The sequence below is a fragment of the Poecilia formosa genome, unplaced genomic scaffold, assembly GCF_000485575.1.
Source record: "Poecilia formosa unplaced genomic scaffold, Poecilia_formosa-5.1.2 Scaffold13, whole genome shotgun sequence".
Taxonomy (NCBI): Eukaryota; Metazoa; Chordata; class Actinopteri; order Cyprinodontiformes; family Poeciliidae; genus Poecilia; species Poecilia formosa.
The window spans coordinates 3,763,731-3,783,042 of NW_006799952.1; the positions used below are offsets into that span (position 1 = coordinate 3,763,731).

Here is a 19,312-nt window from a genome sequence, read left to right on the forward strand (position 1 = left end):
AGCACATGTCGTGGAGGCTGCTTCGGCGAGGTTAGAAAAGCGATACAGGGGATGACGGACAAAAGGATCTGGGAAATGAATGTTGGGAAGTTAAAATTGAAAACTCAGATGCAAAGAAATAGCATTGCTTCAGTACTCATTACCTTGCGGAAATGATCATTTCATCTCCCCGATAAATTAATCTGGAGACTTCTTTAATTGGTTTTCCTCATGAATATCCTTTTCAAGCAGCCATCTATTAAGGACACTGTTCCTCTATTCAGACCTTGCCAACTGTCATGTGTTTTACAAAGGTCTCCATGCTGTAGCCCCCCTCTATATAACAGAATGTGTCCCTGGCCTCTGGGCTTTGAAACAAGAAGGGATCTCAGGAGACAAAATGAAGCGGATGCCGATCTGAACTCTGAAACTGGCTGGTCACAAAGCAATAGATCCTGCGTTTATGAAATGTGCAATAAAGAGGCTGTGATGACATTATAATAAATACCATGAAGCAAACATCTGCTGTTGCCTCTTCATCCCTCTCTCTGCAGTGTTGTGGTCAGCCACCTTTCTGAATGCTGAGAAATGTGTAGGTAGATTTGTCTCATCAGCAACACCATCACCTACACACACAAACACACATAGGCTCTATTCACAGAGTTTGCTGGCAAATGTTTAAAAACGTCTCTAACACTCAGCTTCATCTGTTCCCACAAGTAATGGCACTCCAATTAAACCATCTACTGGAGAGCTCCCCAGTTTTGGAAAATGCAGGCCAGTATTGAATATCAGTTTGTTAGAAAGGATGACAGTAGTTTAAAAAAAAAGAAGAGGAAGAAGAAGAAGTGGAATACAAGATGAAGCTGAAGATGTTTTTTTTTTCTGTCCAGTTTTTGCAAAATCTGATTTTTATATTAAAACAAGTAATTTTAGGGAAAAAGTAGAGTGTTTTTATTTGTGTATTTTTATATTGGTTTAATTATAGTCCTTTCCTCAATAATCCTTTAGGGTTGCATCATAATTGTTAAAGTTCACATAAGCAGACGAGGGTGAGGAGTCTGTCCATTTAGCTTTGTAGTGAGCTCCCTCTGCTGGTTGGCTTGGATCACTACACCATTCTTGTGCCTTCACTGGTCCCAGCTGCATAACAAAAAAAAAAGGGAGGCAGTGCAAAACAAAGATGTTTCTCAAGCCACTGGAAAACCTTTCTGCATTTTATGAATTTTTACTGGGATCTTATGTGATAGAACAACAAAAAGTGTTGCATGATTTAAAATAAATAAATAAATACTAATTCAGATTAGTGTGCACAAAGACACAACACATGATTTTTTGTGAAATCTGTGGTTTTATGAAGCAAAAATATAAATGCTTGGCCATACTGACCTTTGTTACCTCTTAATTAAATAAGGAAAAGACTGACTCAGATACACCAAATTTTTCAGAAGAAATGGGCAAAACTCCAACCAATTTTTGTGAGAAGCTTGAGGAAGGATACCAGCTATCTTTCTAAAGATTTTATTGGCTCTAGTGGCCTTTATTTGAGAATGCTTAGAGAGAGAAGTGGGTAATGAGAGAGGAGGAAGACAACAACTATGGTCATCAGGCTAGGACTTGAACCTGTGACAGTTGCATCAAGAACTAAGGCCTCAATGTACGGGTCATGCTTTATCCCTGCACGCAAAGACAATTCATAAAGTGTTACCAAATATAAAGGAAATGTAAGGTTTTGAATTTAAAGAAAGTGCTGAAGGTTTTGTTCTCTCATTATTTTGCCACTTAGTTCTTCTGGGCAATTTTAGCTAACAATATTAGTCCTGCAGTCAGTTCTGTATAACTGATTCTTAGATTTTGAATGCCCTGTACTTTTCCTAATCCACCAGATTAAAATCTTCTTAACCCCCTCCACCAAAAAAAACCAAAACAAACAAAAAAACATTTACATTTATCATTCTGTGAAGTAACCAGTTCAGCTTTTCTTTCCCCCGCAGTCCCACTGTGGATTACATCGTCACAGTTCCTTCCACTCAAAGGAAAGGCCTACCACATTTTAAATCAATGGAATATTGATCACCTCATTTGGAACAAATTGCTTACCAATGTAACTTCACAGCTGATTCACTATTCAGTTAAAACACACACACCATTGTCTGACAGACTTCTCTGTAGCCGAGGTCATAAAACGACTTTGAAACTTGGTAATTAAATGACACGGAGTCAATTTCTACATAAATATGTCTTTTATTTGAAGCACAATCTCAACAGCTTTATATAGCATGTTCATTTTCAGTCCTTTGTCTTATCTCTCTACTACAACGTCTTCAACAAAGCAAAATAATCAATAAACCAAACAAACAAAAGTGAGAGTCATTATTCTAGACCAAAGCAAACTGATGCGAGAGTCCATCTATGTGATATGGAAAGACACCAACAGTCATTGTGTGTCTTGACATCAGGATCTCCACAATAAAAAAACAAAAAAAACATTACAAACAATTAAATAAATGTACACAAAACTGAACAAGAACTCTCATAGGTCCTCGTATTACCCTGAGCTCTCCAAAACACATTTTCCAACTAAAGTTTGAGCCAGAAAATGCTAGAAGTGTCTTCACACACCTGTGTCACAGTACTATGGCTCTGTTGTACCAAGCAATAAGGCCGCCATGATGGTGTGACTTTTTTTTTAACCTGGCTTTACATGAAGAATGTATTTTTTTTTTCCCATCTGTGCATTTGTACACACAGGTTGTGTTCCAGGTACCAAAGCTTATAACAGGGACAGTTTTAAAGCAGACCACCCAGTGAAAAGTGTTTTCCCTCATTACAGCTTCTGCTCACACAGCTCTAACTCCAGACCAATGCCTTTGAGTGGGACGAGTTCAGCTGCACATTTTCATAACGCTCTCCGTTTCCCTGAAAGCAGAAGCAAAAGTGTTTATTCTGCAGCTGTCTGAAAGCTTTTATCACGGCGAGACAGCTCTCTGTGTGTGACGGTGCTGCGACTCTCACCTTGGACGCTATCGCTTTGAGTTTGCCGAACAGTGAAGGTTTGGTATACACAATTTCATCCTCCATGTCTCCTTCATTCTCTCCCTCCATCACAGCACAGCTGTCAGCGACCGGCATTTCACACTCCTTGTTGGCAGACATAACCAGCCGGGAGTACTTGTACTCCAACCTTCCAGAGACAAGCAAGAGAATAAATATCAGATAAGCAAGTGTGTCCAAAATGAGCAGCTAATGTGACAACAGGGAAATGAGGAACAAAAGGAAAAAAAGAAACAAGAAGGAGCAAAAAGCACAGAAATGATTAATGAAAGCACGATGAAAAATAAACATGAAAACTAAATGACAAGGAAACAAAGGGAAGGAAGATGAGTCGAAGGAAGAGAGACGAAAAGAAAGTAGGAAACAAGAGTAAGCAGAAATTAGAAGATCTTTAAAAGAAAAAGGAAATGAAAATGGAAAAAAAAAACAATAGGAAAATGTCAAAGGACAAATGGATTATGAAGGAAAGGTAAGCAGAAAGAACAAAAAGAGGAAAATGGAAAAATAGCAAGACGAAAGGCAAAAATATAAGATATAAGAAAGATGAAACATTAAAACAGAAATTGATAAAAGAAAAGCAAAAAAGGGAAAGAAATCAATCAATCAAATTTTATTTGTATAGCACATTTCAGCAGCAAGGCATTTCAAAGTGCTTTACATAAGTTTAAACAGTGAGAAAAAAATAAAAAGAAAGTAATAAAAAGATAAAAAGAAAAGATCAAATCATTCTGTTGGACTTCCTGTCCATTCAAGTTATATGACAATCTAAGTTAAAGACAATCTAAGGGAAAGAAAACAGTTGAGTGAAGTCAATTTAGGAAAAAAAAAAAGAACATGAGGGAACCGCAACGAACAAGGATGATGAATAATGAACAAAAGGGAAGAAAATACAGGAAAATAAAGATCGAAAGAATCTTGAGGGAACGTTGACAGGTACCGTTTATTCTTCTTCCAAAAGTAGCAAGTGAGGCAGACGAGCAACACGGCAGTAAAAATCCCCGTCCCCGCACCAAGATGAACCCAGAACTCCATACCCTGACATGGCACAGTTTTCTTATCAGGCAAGGTTACGCCACCTATACACAGCTTCGGCTCAGTCCACACATACAGCATGTCCTGAGGAAGAACAAATATATTTAAAGAATTACGGAAAGCCAGGACAGGACCCTAAAATGCACAGGCTTGGATTAAAACTCTGTTTCATTTTTCTGATGTACATTCTTTAGCATCTAAAGTTGAATTTGTCTGACTAAAGACACACACATGCACACACACCTGTTGTCCTCCTTTGCAGACTCCCTCTATCAGATGATAGTCTCTCATTGTGCATGTAGGACAAGCCCCTGAACTCTCCCAAAAGAAATGAAAGGTGCAGCCATCGCATGTTCCTTCAGGGCACCGGCTGAAATGGCCAAAAGAAGACCATGTTACTTCTCCAGCAGCATTACTCTTCAGTCTGTGACCTTAACAGCAATGATAAAGGTCAGAGGTATTGCTGGAAATAAACTGCAGCAGCAGAGAAAAGCAATACCTCGGAACAGACAGCACTCCTTTAGTGCTCATATCGGGATTACAGCGAAGAGTCACCACTGTGCTCCGACCTGATTCACAAGACGAAGTTCCCTCAAAAGATCTTAGGAGAAAAAAATAATACAGAAGAAGCATACTTTATATATATTGAGTTTTCGGAGAAAAAAAAAAAACAAAACAAAAAAAACATCTGATATGACAAAAATACCTGAAGAAGAAGTTAATATCAGGCACTTTCTTAGACTTCTGAGGAAACAAGTCTGGTCTTGCTTTTATTCCTTCAAGATTATCATCTACAGTTGCACCTGGGCAAAAAAAACAACAACAACTACAACATACATTTAGCCCTGCAGGCAGCAGGTCATGGTGTCTTTCTGCATGGAGTTTCTATGATGTTCCTGTGAATGTGTGGGTTCTCTCCAGGTATATTAGGTTAATTAGTTACGCTACATTTGTCTTAGATATTAGTGGATGTGTGAGAATGGTTGATTGTCCTGCGTTTCTGCGTTGCCCTGTGACTGACTGGTGACCAGGGTGAACGCCGCCTCTCACCAAATGACTGCTGTCGATACACACCAGTGGCTCCATGACATGGATAAACAAGTACAGACAACAGGTGGATTGACATTATGTGCAGATTGAGTTTTCATTACACTTTCATTTGTATAGGGGCCTATATGCAAATGCATTTCTGTTGGCTTTTAAAGGGGGGGAAAAAAGGGCAGAAGGAAAAAAAAAAACAAAGAAAAAACAGCAATTCTATTTATTCTGACTGCCGCTGGTTTTCACACTAAGTAATTCAATGTTCACTTACCAAGAAAGGTGTCAGCCAGGTTAATGGACTGCGAAGAGAGCGCCGCGTGGAATCCTTGTCTGCTTGCTGGGATTATCGTTGACTGACAGATGAAGGTCTTCACAGCGCTGGATCCCTCGGCTTTCTCACTCTGGGAGCTGGAAGCCGACACGTCAGTGGTGTTGTCTGTGCACACCGCCATGCGATCCTTAAAAACAAGAGGAAAGGGCAAAAGGAATCCATCTGTGAACAAAAACCTTTAACTGATTGCGTTTATTTACACTTTGCGGGGGCTTTTCTGTGCACACCTGTCCTCCGCACAGACTAATGTTGAACATGTGAAAATACTTGGTTCCCTTGGAGGTAAACTTTGGACCATTCATGAGCGATCCTGCTGAGCCAAGGGGACTGAAGTCAAAGCTTAGCGTGACATTGCCCTCTGTGTGGGTAAAGTGGCAGTCGCTGTAACACAGCCTGTGGTCCTGGGAAGCACAGACACGGTTTTTATGGTTAGTTTTTTCCCCCTCTGGCGTCCTAAAATAGGGAAACAGCATGATCCATAAATCTGCACCGCTTACAAACCTTATCGCTGCGGCTCGCTGGCCCACAGGCTTTGCAGGCGTCAGAACCCGGCGTTGCGTGCGGCTCGAGGTAACTGTTGCGAGGACACTCTAAGCACTTGCTGGTGAGTGTGTCTATGTAATGTCCAGGTGGGCAGGGCACACATGCTGAGCTGGAGGGCTGGGTGCTGAGGGCACAAGCCCTGCAGCTGGAGGACACGCCATCAACCGCGTTAGTCACAGTGATGGAGAAGATGCGCGCCACATCATTGACATACCGACGTACCTGAGGGAGCAAAACAGTGTCAGAGGTCCTCCATTGAACCTTAGTTGTGAGACAAACCTGTATTATTAATTATTATTATTATTGTTGTTGTTGTTGAGACCCATAAATGTAATATCTTTCTTCATAGATTTTTGTGGAAACCAGGGTATATCTTTAGAAATAAAAGTATGTGATGACAATCTCCCTCCTTAATCTCCCTCCATATGTGGTGTCTTGAATATATCATGAAAAAAAGAGGACTTTAATTGTAAACCAGTAATATTATCCATATCGGTGACCTGAGTATAAAGCTGTGTATTCGTACTTACATCTGAAGGTTGGTTTGTCCTCTGGAAAGCCCACGTGTAGGAAACCGCTGCATTTTTTGACATGGTGTGTGTGTAGGTTTGTCTTTTTTGTGTTTTCTCCCACGACTGCACAACCGTAGTACTCTCCCTGTTGATATCCTTAAAAGTGAACATTAAAAAAAAATAAATAAAAAATTACTCTGCAAGCATAAATTTATGCATTTACAGAGCAGTGAAGCTGTGTTGGGAGGTGCTCTCACCATCATGAAGTAGAACTCACAGTCTGACATGCACGAAGTTTCAAACTCAAATGTGATGCGACCAAATTCTGTCACTGACTGGCTCGACTCTGATGTAGGGAGCCTGATGGTCAACGAAACGGAAACAGGTGGAATCGGTCACAACGGAGAGCTTTGGGACAACACAATATGACTGCACTCACTTGAAGCCGGGAACATGGATGTTAAGGATGAGATAATCATTATCAGAGCTGCCGGCTCCACTGTGAATATGATCTCTTGCTGCTTCCCAACCTGAAATAGTCATCAACAAGACATTAGTTTATCTTATCTGGTTTTAAATAAACAGCTGCAAGAATGTAGACGCTTGTCATTTTTCAAAAGGGTTTGGCTTGAAATGGTCACTTGGCTGTCTTGAGATTCTTTTAAAGGTTGTGACATTGTTTCGTTCCTGTCCCTGTACCTGACCATGAAATCATTTTGTGAGTGTTTTTGTGACAAAACACAAATAAAAACGTGGACAAAGAAATAATAGTAAAAAAGACATAGCTTATTTCTCTTATCAGTTAAGCATTGTTGATTAACTATTGAGATCAAGTATCAAAAAGTTGCTAAAATCTCACCTGTAGTTAAATTGTGCATTATTTTCTGAAGATTTTAAAAGTACAGCATTTCCGTTTAGCTGGACTTCCCTACTTTGTCCAGCTGGCTCTTATAAAACATACTAGGACCCAAGATCTATCAAATGACCTCAACACAATGATCTGTAAAGAATCATTAATTGTTATGAAGCACACGTGTCGGAGTTAGCTCCTTTTCTATAACCTGCAAAGCACAACAGGAAATCACCAAAACAGGAAAAGTATGAAATGTCCAAAGGTTGAAATGACCAGCATCCCAATAAAAAACACAAATGTTAAAATGGTAAATGAAATAAATTTAAAAAAAACTAAGTTGACTACAATGGGAAACCTTAAAAGACCACAGCAAGTTTGATATTTGTATTGGACATATAATTATTATGATTTTTTCTTTTTCTTTAAATATTCCTAAAAGTTGCAGGTTTTATTCACTGGCATTGTTCGGCCATGTAAAAACCCAGAGATGATAGACTTAATTAGTTTGTAAGAAAATCCAAAACCAGGACACCATGGGACGGGTAATGTTGCTTTTCTTTCACATTGTCCAGCAGCTGAATCAGCTGATTCTGCTCTGCTTCACACCAGAGATGTCTGAGGTGGCAACAAAAAAACAAAAAACAAACATACAAGCCAAATCACAAAAAAGCTGCCATTTCAAGATCAAGTAGATCTTAAAAAAAGGACTATTTTAAGAGAAATTCTAGAAAATTTGGATCAATAGAAGGCAAATCTGAAGAAATAAAGGAATATTTAGCCATTTGTAGAGCAATTAAACTTATAAGCTTGTACCAAAACAATAAACTACCAAATTCTACTAACCTAAATAAATTCAGAGGCTCAAACCATAGAAGGGGCGGAGTCTTTTTAAACACAAAACACTAGATTAAAGACAGCGTGTTAGACCACCCACCATTCATATGGTCACATTTAGTGTTGCCCACGTTGAAACAGGAGGTCTTCATGTTAGACGGAAGAACATTCCACCATTTATACTCGTAACCCAGGATGGGCTCAGTACCAGCTGGACACCGACTGCACGCTGGAAAACGAACAATGTTAAAAAGTACAGCTAAGATGACACGCACAGGATGACGGTGGGAAAAAAATAAATAAAAAAAATACACAAGGTTTTACGTTTCAGTCCGTCAGAGTACGTCCCGGCTGGACAGGGGGAGCAAGTGGCCGTGTCGTTGTTATAGAAACCAGGGTTACAGGGGGGGCATTCCTCCTGTTCGCCACTCTCGGGCAGCGCTTCTGCTCCAGAGATGCCCTCTAGACAGATCTTGGGCTCAATCCACTTATATATGACCTGTGTCTAACGTTACGTAAAGTGACAAAGATCTCAAAGTGAGATAACGTAACACGCCCACTCAGCATGTTTTGACAGGTGTCATCTTGTCCCTCACCTTGCCTTCGTGGTCACATGGTGTGTGAATCTGGAAATAGTCCTTTTTGGAACATGGAGGTCTGTTCTTGCACTCAGACGATCCTTCCTCTGTCAGGTAAAATATGATTATCCAAAGCAGAAGCATTAGAATGGGGAAAAACTGAGAAAAAATTTTCTACAAGGATATTATAAGTACAGAATAGTTTGACATAAATTCCTGCCAAATAAAATTTGATTTATTTTTTAAAATTAGATTGATAATGAACTGATTAATCTCTATCCTCAAAATTCTACAATAAAAAGCCCATTATGACAATGTGGAATAATGTTTCTATGTTTTACACATTTGTTAAGAATAGAAAACCAAGAAATTACATTTACATAAGTATTCGCTGCCTTTGCTTAATACTCTGTTGATCCACTTTTGGCATACGGTGGCACGAGCTCAGCACAACTATGTTTAGGAAGTTTCACCCATTTTTCTGTGCAATACTGCTCAAGCTCCATGAGGTTGGATGAGAGACGTCTGTGCGGCAGTTTTCAGATCGCTTCAGAAATGTTCAATTGGACTCGAGGCTAAACTCTGACGTGGCCAGTTCAGGACCAAGTCACTCCTTTGAGACCTCGGCGACGCAATTCGGCTCATTGTCCTGCTGAAAAATGCTGAACTTCATGGCAAAGGCAGTAAATACCTTAATAAAGGTGATTTCTTAGTTTTCTATTTAATAAAAATAAAAAAAAGAAAGAAAAAAAAACTTGGTTATGGATTAAGGCAATGACATAATATGGAAAAAGTGAAGCAATGTGAATACTTTTCAGATGCACTGTACAATATAAAAACTCAATTATGTTGAGTCGTTTTGTGAAGCAAATCCCTCAGTCAAAATTATATCTTAGGTTTTTAAGCACTTTACATTCTGAAGCACAATGCTTACAGTTTCCAAGAACCTTACAATGTGGATACAAAGTGTAATTGCTGTGACAGAATCATGGTTGTAGATTTATTGTTTAAAATCCTGGCTTTCAATCTAGAGATTTCAGTAACTTGCACTGGCAAATGCTCTAAGTCAACTCAACACAGCTGCATTTGATGATCTAATGGCCCTGGTCTGCAGTGGAAAAAAAATGGCCAGTGAAGATAAAAATTCAGGGAAAATAAGAACTAAAAAAAATGTGTCACAGTCAAAATGCATCTTCAGTCGTTTTCTGTTCATCATAACAGTGCAGTGATTGTCAAATACTGAAAGATTTGTGTGTGCCTAGCATGCCATACCTGCATACTCAGTGGTAGTGTTGCATGGGGTGCATGAACTGGCTCCGTGGCCAGAGTAGGTGTCCCGAGGACAGGATTCACATGTTGAGGAGCCCGGAATGCGACTGAAGCTCCCTGGCTTACAAGGAAAACACTCCGATGTGTATGCAACACCTTTTGGATAAAAAAAAAACGACAGGTTGGGGGGAAAAAAGGTAATATTGGATTTGTTTCTATAATTTAATTTAATTGACTTTTTCTACACAACCAAAGTGCAACCGACACGGACATTATCACTCTTCTCTGACCTTCAATTTGAATGTTTTTCAGCAGGACAGGCTTCACAACACTGGACCTCATAACAACACCTCCTGTCCTCCAGTACAAGATGTTGGTGCCAGATTTCAAGTTCACCTAGAATACATGTTATGTATGCATCATCAGCTTGCCATAAACAAAGTCTGTGTTTAGAGCAAACACTTTAGGTTTTCTTAACAAGGATGGTTAAATTGCTGAAATAGATTGACTTTTTCATGCAATACTTGTGGTATCAATTCAAATGGTTCGAAAGTGTTGACAAATTAGTAGAAGCACTGTAAATGACATGCTATGCTGCCACACAATCTTCTCGTAATGAATGCCTAACACCACATTCCAAAAAAAAAAACCAAAAAAAAAAAACCACTAGTTCAACAGATACATTTGAAACAGGTTTAAAATGCTTTTGCTCACACTCCACAATTTGAACTAAGCACTATGATCAACCCAAATGAATTATCTGGTTTTATAATCTGTGTGGAAAAATACTGCAAACAGCCTTTTGTAACTTTAGTATCCTCCTGTGTACCAGGAGGCTTCCTGCTTGTATCCACCCACGGTTTGCTACTCAGAGCATTTATTTTAGAAGAGCCGGGCAAGCGGCCAAAAACACCTACCGTGTGGGTTCCCCATTCTCCATGATTGGTGAGCTGGAGCCACTTTGTATTACTTGATTGATCCATCTCCTGACACTGGTCATTCTGAATCTGCACACACACACACAAAAAAAGAAAAATCAGTAGATAATACTCTGGTTCTGTTATTAGCAAAACGTCTTGCATAATTAATACCAATAAGATTGAGACACGCTTGTACTAAAAGAAAGAGCTTGTGGGTTACTCACAAAGAATTCAAACAGCAGACTTTTATCAGGATACTGATACTCAAAGCTGACATAGCCCTGCTTTTTCAAGTGAACAGCATAAATAAGAGAAACTGTACACTCGTCCCTGTTGGATTCAAGATAGTTTCCTTGAGGCACCCAGGAAGAACTGTAAGTAAAAGAACAATGTGAGTAAAAGTGCGGTGTAGGTTGCGATGCAGTTTTTTTGTTTTGTTTTTTTGTTTTACTTAGTAACCTGTTGCAGGTAGGTTGGGCATCTCTTTTGGGATCGTTCCCCAGAGAAGTTGCCACGCTCCTGAATCCAGCAGGCATGGTATCCCATTGGTCAAAGCGGATACCGCTGCCGAGGGAGTAGCTTCCTGCCGCGCACTGGGTGCACTCCTGAGCAGACATCTCCAGGAACTCCCCAGCTCTGCATGAGAAGGCTGGGGAACACAAAAAGGGACACGAAATGAGACGACGAGGAAGAAATGTTCAATAAATAAACCATTTCTCAGCCTTTTTCCCCTAAACTATGTTACATTCAGATACCCTGAGACAGACTAAAGCTGACAGACAAACAGTGGTGCAAATCACTGCTGCACTGCAGCGATGGAGGAACTTAATCCTTACATCCTGTTACACACCGTGTCTGTCTCTGTGCTATTTTCCCCAGAGCCATCAAGTCGTGGTGCCTGGGTTTGTTTGACAGTGTCAGCTTTTCCTCATACCTGATCTGGCTTACTGACAAAACAATGGAAGCCAACAGCGTTTTCGGGGAAGTGTGAGAAAGATATGCCTCCGACTAGCAAGAGTGAGTGAAAAGGCTTATAGGCGGCATGTTTCCACTTAATCAATCTGATGACATTACCGGGTGAGAATTATGCCAGCTCATGTGGATCCTATGAACTGCTGTGAACACAAGAGACGGTTTATCTCTAAGTAAAATTAATAGACAGCTGGAGAAGGGAGAAGGAAACAAAAACAAAACAAAACTAAAAGTAAGAGCCTTCCTGCACTGCAGAAACATCTGACACCATAAAGGCATCTCTTAGAAAATTTTGTTAGCTTCCATTTTGTGCAGCATGAAGAAAAAGAACTAACAAGGTTCATCTCTCCTTATCTGGCATTTGTCAGTGCAACGTTACACAAGATTATGTTTGAGATAATTATCAAGACAGTAGTTAAGTTATGCAACAACACAGGATAAACAGGTTGTAGATGTATCTAAGACAATGCCTGCATTACTACCCTGCTCAACATCCACATTCATTGCATAGCTAAATCCAGGCTTCCTGGTTCCACTGTCAAACGCTTGTCACGAGGGCAACGTCCCAACAAAAAGGATTTCAGACTTTCTTAAATGTCAGGGCAGATTGAGAAAAGTTGTAACATTTCTTACACTTCTGTCTGTAACATGGAGCTATCTTTAACCATTTCGTTGAAAAAATTAAATGTAATGTTTCTGTTATGAAACAACCCAGCTTTTATCTCTGCTACACAAATACAAACATATGCTTTAGCGTCAAACACAGAGTAATATGTTACTCCGTAGCCAGTTGCCCGAGTTAATTGTAACATGTCTTGCGTTAAATTGCAACATTATGACATAACCTTGACCTTAACCTGCCAATAACCACTGGAGAAAGGCACCAGCTCCCCATCAACCTACAACAACAATAAGCTGGTATAGACAATGGACGGATAAACAGATGCTGCTAAAACATTAGCACTGATAACTTGCATTACATATAATTACTCTCACACAAAGGTAACATGATCTTAGTTTGATTAGCTTATCATCAAAACCTGAGATGGCGCCATAAATAGATACTAAATAGTAACAATACTAACTTGCTGGAGGCCAGGCGTTCTTCTATAAAGACACAATCTGGCCACATAGTAACATACAAAGCACAAATAATATAGTTATTTTTCTGGCAAATGCAACAGAGCTACTGTGTTACACTTTATGCAGTAAAGATGAGGGATGATAAATTGATAAAACTGTGGACTCCCTAATCAACCTCATACTAAAATATAGTCAAAAACAAGTGTTAGCATACACGCCACGTGATCCCAACTTACTGCACTCTGTGCCCCTCACGGGTTGTGGTAGTCCGGTGCAGAACCCGGGATTCTGCGGGATGGCCACTCTCCACCGAGATCCTGTGCTGTCACACTCTGTGTACTCATAATAATAGTCAGTCTGTAAAGAAAAAAAAACCAAAAAAAAAAACCAGAAAGCATCTGCATAAGAGATCACACAACACAACATCAAACAAAGAACCAATCGGGGGCCAAGGCAGGTCATCACTGTGAGGTGGTGGTGGTGGTCGGGGGGGAGGTATTCACACCCAAAGGAGAGCGCTGAGTCACCTCACTGTAAATATCCGGCAAGAGAGTGCTGCTGCAGTCGCAACAAACACTGATATCACTTTCCATGTCCACTTGGCTTAGAAGAACCCTAACAAGACATGAGTGCCTGCTCTGGCTGCTATCTGTCCAGCTCTGACCCCTCCTCAGGCTGGGACACATAACATACTATCTCCATGCAGACGGCAGTGGGGACAACGGCATTTTACCAGGAACTGTTCTGTCTTTGCAAGAACAAAGAAGGGAGGCCTACTATTATAATTCACCACAGCAGATAAAGCTGGGAATAGCTTTGGTGCCGTGAACAGCACTAAAGTCAAATTACATTGACAATAAAGGAAATGTAGCACATATCTGAGGCAAGATACCAAGAAAGATAAAAAAAAAAAAAGTAAATCAGGATCATAGTTGCATTCTAATGACTTGTGCTACTGTGAACCCTAATCTTCTCTTTTTACTGTCAGTAGTTGTAAATAATCACAGATTTAGAAGTTTTTCTCTTTAAAAAAAACAACAACAAAAACAACTCGGGGTGCATCAATTGCAGTTTTCTGGTCAATCGCCGATTACCAATCTTTTAAGAAGCCTAACCTGCCGATTCCAATTTTATCCAATACCAATTTTTTTTGTCTGAAATGTTGATCAATATAGCCAGAAAGCCGCTGAACTGGCAATGGAGGGGTAAATATTGCTAACTGTAAAGATGCAGACATGACCTGGTAGGCCGATCTATCAGTCAAACAGTTCTCACAAGAGAGCAGAGGTTTATTTTAGACCTTTACCAATGTAGATAAGATCGGTGGATAAGACTGGCTTCACATGTATAAATTGGCCAATCACTGATCTCTCTAAATCAAGAAAATCGACACAAATAAATCGGCTGGCTGATAAATCAGTGCACCCCTAACAACTAGCTAGAATTTTGTATAAATTAATCAAGCTTACTTCAGATTAAGTTTGTCCCATATGAAACAATACATCATAGTCAGTGTTTCTTTTTATTCTATTTTATTATAAATGATGATTTCATTAAGAGAAAATCTATCCTCCCAGAAACAAGCTCCCATGCTAGTTTTTGTTCTTCTGATTTTAGCCTTTAGCCTTGTATTTTGTAAAAAAAATAAAAATAAAAATAAATTTAAAAAAAAGAATTATGGGAAATTCATGGAAGTTCAAAGTGTTTTCTTTTCAAAAAGACATTTGGATAGTGATATAATCTACATCATCCTTCAAAAATCAAGGTCACTTTAGAGAATTAAAGGCCATAGAGCAAAGGTTCATCTCCTCTGTTGGAGGAGCAACATTTGAGCCAATAATTTAGAAGAATGTTGCCCCTATCTGGTGCGCTTATGTGTGTCCGTGCTGCCAGCCTCCTCTGAGGAGGTGTTGAGGGAAACCAGAGGCACAGGGAAGGAAAGGCCAGTCCATGCAGGAAACTGATAACAGCCTGAACAGCTCTTATTGGTGAAGTTCAACACACCCCAGACCTCAAAGTAGATGCATGCTATGTTGAACAAAACCACTGCAATCAAAGTGGCACGGTTCCCCGGCCATCTGGTGTAAATCGACAGCAAGGGTCTTATCTTAAACACATCACCATAAACCAACCCGGAAATATGTCATCATCGTATTAATCGTTTTCGCTCATCACTTGATTTGTTTAGCCACCAGTCAGCGCGTCTTCATTTTTAAATGCCAGGTTTGGCATCACTATAAATGCCCAGAAGACAACCGCTGTTTTCCTCACCTCAGTACACTGCCGCTGTCCTTTGGATCCGTCAATGAAGAAGAGTGTGTAGAGGATGAGAGCGCATCGGGCGACGAACCGAGCCGAGGACCGCATTGTGGATCATGGAGAGAAGCATCAAATTTAATTTTTGAAATGAAAACAACGATCTCGATCCAGTAGGACTGCTTATAAAAGAAATCAGAGGGGTAAATGCTTGCTCAGCCACCCCTCGACACCTGCTTCTGTCGCCTGTCTAGATGGCAGATTGTCAGCCCGGCCTCTCCACCTGCGATTATCCTCAGATTGTGTGCGCTCCAGGGGCTGGCTCTCATCTGATCCGAGCAGGGCTCTGCAGAACACCACTTCCGCTCGTATGTCAAAATAAAAGCCGGATAAGTGCGCACAACAAGGATTACTCTTATTTTGCAAACTAATACCATACTGACCTGCCAATTTGAAGTATCACTAACCTTACAAACATTGATGTTGATGTTGACTCCACAATTTTCCTGAAGAACCAAAATTGTGATAATGTATTTTGAAAGGAAGATGTTGTACGAGGCGCGTTTGTGTTGACTTAATGAATCTGCATTTTCACATTGTGAGCGCTTTGGGTTGTTTTGGATAGTTGGTCTGTGACTCTGCAGTGGAAAGATAAACGCTCAAAAACGTAACACATTTAACTTGGCCATCTCTAATACTGAAAAAAAACTGTACGATTTTGGAATCTAAATAGAACGCTCGTAGGAGCGTCGGACTTCTAGTATCAAATTCTTATGTGATGTAGTTCATAAAAATGGGCACCAGAGGGCGATTAGACTTCACGCCAGCCGTTCAGTAAGTAGTAGAGCTCACACAGCTCACCGCACAGCTCAAGAAATTAGAATGTGTTCAGATGAGGCTCGTTTGTGATATTACAATACTTCTTGAAAATGCCATCTTTTCAGAAAGAGTGATTGTGTATCTGTTGAGTTATTATTATTATTATTTTTATCCATTCAGATGCAGACTTGATTATGGGCTTTGGATCATTGCCTTGCTTCAAAACCTAAGTGAGCTCATCCATAGTTCTAACAATTACAGAATGCCAACAAATTCCTAAAGCATCAGAACATCCCAGGCCATCACATAAGCACCATTATGTATAACTATCTGTTTGGTGTTCATTTTCTCAATCTTGCAACTCTGCAATGGATGCCCGTTCTGCCCATTCCAGAGCGCATTCTTCCACGTGTTCCCTGGAGGAATTGTGGCAAACAGTCTTTTTTTGGTGTTAACTTTGTTTTTGCCAGAACAGATTAGTGACGTGTATGTTGCCTTGTTTACACTCTCTGCCACATGAGCTGTGTCTCTCCATCTGTCTTTTGGCTGCTTCTCTGAATAGTGTTCTCTTTGCCCAACCTGTCAGGTCATGTGAACAACCATTTTTTGGTAGGTTTTGTTGTTGAGTCATACCCTTCTCATGTTCAAATGAAGGCTTCATGTGATGTTCGAAGCTTTGAATATTGGTTTGTAAACTAGCCCTGTTGTATGCGTCTCCAAATCTTTACTGCTGACCTGCCTGTTGTTTCTTCTTTACTTTACTGTTTACCACTGTTCTCTAGTAAATGTCTGAGCAACAGCTGCCCCAGTGAACTCTATTTACTAATTAACTGACCTCAGAAGGTAGTTGGTTACACTTAATTTTATTTAGGGGTATTAGACTAAAGAGGGGCATAATATAAAATGCATGCCACATTTCTTGACTTTTTTTTTAAAATCCTTGTAATGTTATAAATATGAAAAAATTGGTTTGCAAGTCACTGTATCTAAAGTAAAAGTGAAATGTTTTGTATTGAGCCATTATTATACTTAGTCATATATCTTATAAAAAATAGATATATACCAGTAAACCAGGCTTGATAAACAATCGATGCAGAGCATTTGTATGAATATTTAAGTAGCAGTCACCCAATGGCAGACGAGTTCACCCTCTCTCACTCTTTTCTGTGAGGAGTGATGCCAGTCTGCCTATCTGCCCCTGTCGTTCTGCCTCATTCCTCCTTTCTCTTTATCATCTCAGGGCTATCACTTACAGCATTTGGCTGTAACCTGAGCTCTCATATTCAACCATCTGTAACTCTCCCATAGCCTCTACAGCCCAGGCCACAGCTCTGTGATCAGATGAGCTCATTAATTAAGGCTGGTGGAGTGTAGGGCAACTGTATTAGTAACTGACCCTGAATCAGATGGTAACCAGAGTCTAAGCCTGGAACCATGTGGGCCCACCCCAGCTTTCAAGCTCACAGCAGCCCAGGAACTACCCATCAGGGTAATGAGACACCCAGCAGCTAACACATAAAAGCCTAAAGAAATTCAAATGTATTCAGGTAGTCAAGGCAGGACGGAAAAGAGGAGGGTACAAGAGGTGAGACGATTTCTTAACACAAGGATAAGACTGGACTATGGATGTGTCTGGACACCAGGGTAACCATATGTTTCTGAGGATATTAAGGCTACAAGTGAGTCTTTATTGAAATAGATATTTGATGGACTCTACAAACTTACTATGTATTTTTTAATCCTCACATGAAGGTTTCAGGTTTTCCTTATTTGACAGAAGCTATTCCTGGATAACTAACTGTGCCTCAACATCCAATGTCTCTTGTATCCACCTCATGTCAGTGAAAGTAAGACTTACCTTTTTGTCTCTCGTGGTCATTTCTCATTCTGCAAGCATGCACGGACTTCCCTGCTCATCTTTAGGCCACTGTTTTGGTAACTCTTCTGATGTTAACACTGATTCAGCACTGTCTGCTGAGTCAAATGGCTCCGTGAACAACAGAAACAATAATGGACTTTCAGCAGCCAACCCGGTCACATCTCAACCAGCAGAAACCACACTCAGCAGCACACAGGAAGAGCAGCATAAACAGCTTCAGAGGACTTTCACTTGTATGTCCTCTAACTCTAGAAGAAGCAGGAACCTCAATGCAACCAAGTCAAACTCTGGCTGCTACTTGCAGGATAAAGGTGAAGATTCATATTTTGAGTCTCCTCCAGTGGGCACTAACCTCTCTGAGAGCTCAGAAGATGAGCTGGTGTTGGAGCGAAGTCCAGAACTGGAGCACAGATACTCTCATATCCCAAGACCCTCCATAATTATCAGATGGCCACAGGTAAGAAAGTCATAAACTTTTAGTTGCCTTAGCAAAAAATAACAAGTTAAGTTCCTAAACATTATGTAAAAATCGAGCCCCAGTTAAATAAATCGTACTTTTTATGATTATATTTGTGTTTCATATTCTGTGTGTAGCTTTTGCTTACTGCAACACCACATGTAACCACAAGATGGCATTTAAACTCTATATAAAGTTGGAGACTTCATGCTTTCTGTGGAAGTCTAACTGACAGAATCAAAGTCAGCCATTTTTTCACAAGAGTGAAACTGTGAAACTTAGAGTTTCCATTCTGTGGTTAGAGAGTTCAGTGGCTGTAGACAAGATCTCACTGAAATATGTTCTGAGTCCATATTCAACATGATCTGAGTACCATAATCTCTCCTAACATCTGTTTTTTGTATGCATGTGTTTGTTTGCGGCTGCTATTACTATGTTGTCATTATCTCACATTCCATGGAAAATAAGTATGAAAAGCAAATTTAGAATAAAAAAAATGGCAAAACTTCTAAACAAACATTTACATAATATGAATTCATAAGAACCTTAAAGCACAAAAACCATCATATTTAGATCCAGATTATGTATTTCAGTGATTCTTGAGAATATGGACAAAACAGGTCCTATGGATAAAGCACAAAATTTGAATAAAATATACACAAAATATATTTTTTTCAAATATCTGACTCAACTTACCTGGGTCATGTGAGCACAACAATGTATATTTTCTTGGTATTTGCTGAATATTTTTATATTTTAAACATTGTAGTTGGTGGATGATGCCTGTAAAAGCCCTTGTCCAGGAGCAGAACTCAATACATTATAATAGTTTAACACAATTAAAGAAATACTAAAATTATATATTATGACAATTAAGTATAAGTAGTCATATAAATAATT

At 39.7% G+C, this 19,312-nt stretch overlaps 1 protein-coding gene across 2 annotated transcripts; it reads right to left on the minus strand.

Annotated features, from left to right (window-relative positions):
* Nucleotides 1-2,203: 2,203 nt before the first annotated feature.
* On the minus strand, nt 2,204-15,553 carry elapor2a (endosome-lysosome associated apoptosis and autophagy regulator family member 2a). Of its 2 annotated transcripts, XM_007545673.2 has the most exons (22): nt 15,273-15,552; nt 13,238-13,358; nt 11,406-11,595; nt 11,171-11,318; nt 10,944-11,033; nt 10,317-10,422; nt 10,030-10,182; nt 8,776-8,864; nt 8,504-8,684; nt 8,280-8,408; nt 6,932-7,022; nt 6,750-6,852; nt 6,511-6,648; nt 5,939-6,202; nt 5,665-5,838; nt 5,378-5,564; nt 4,772-4,868; nt 4,565-4,666; nt 4,309-4,435; nt 3,971-4,149; nt 2,995-3,163; nt 2,204-2,898 (listed from the first exon to the last, which is right to left on the minus strand). In XM_007545673.2, exons 1-22 carry the CDS (start codon nt 15,366-15,368, stop codon nt 2,830-2,832), a joined length of 3,003 nt encoding a protein of 1,000 aa, XP_007545735.1. In that variant the 5' UTR covers nt 15,369-15,552; the 3' UTR covers nt 2,204-2,829. The 2 variants fall into 2 exon arrangements, with proteins under 2 accessions (XP_007545735.1, XP_016523654.1); XM_016668168.1 differs by having other exon boundaries at nt 11,171-11,595; nt 15,273-15,553.
* Between the last annotated feature and the right edge of the window lie 3,759 nt (nt 15,554-19,312).

Bases quoted from the DNA above. Each gene is read 5' to 3' on its own strand.
- elapor2a (XM_016668168.1), bottom strand. From the start codon at position 15,368: ATGCGGTCCTCGGCTCGGTTCGTCGCCCGATGCGCTCTCATCCTCTAC. The intron at 13,359-15,272 runs GTGAGGAAAACA...TTTTCTTTACAG, and splicing joins GACAGCGGCAGTGTACTGAG to ACTGACTATTATTATGAGTA. The intron at 6,853-6,931 runs GTGAGTGCAGTC...GTTGACCATCAG, and splicing joins ATCCATGTTCCCGGCTTCAA to GCTCCCTACATCAGAGTCGA.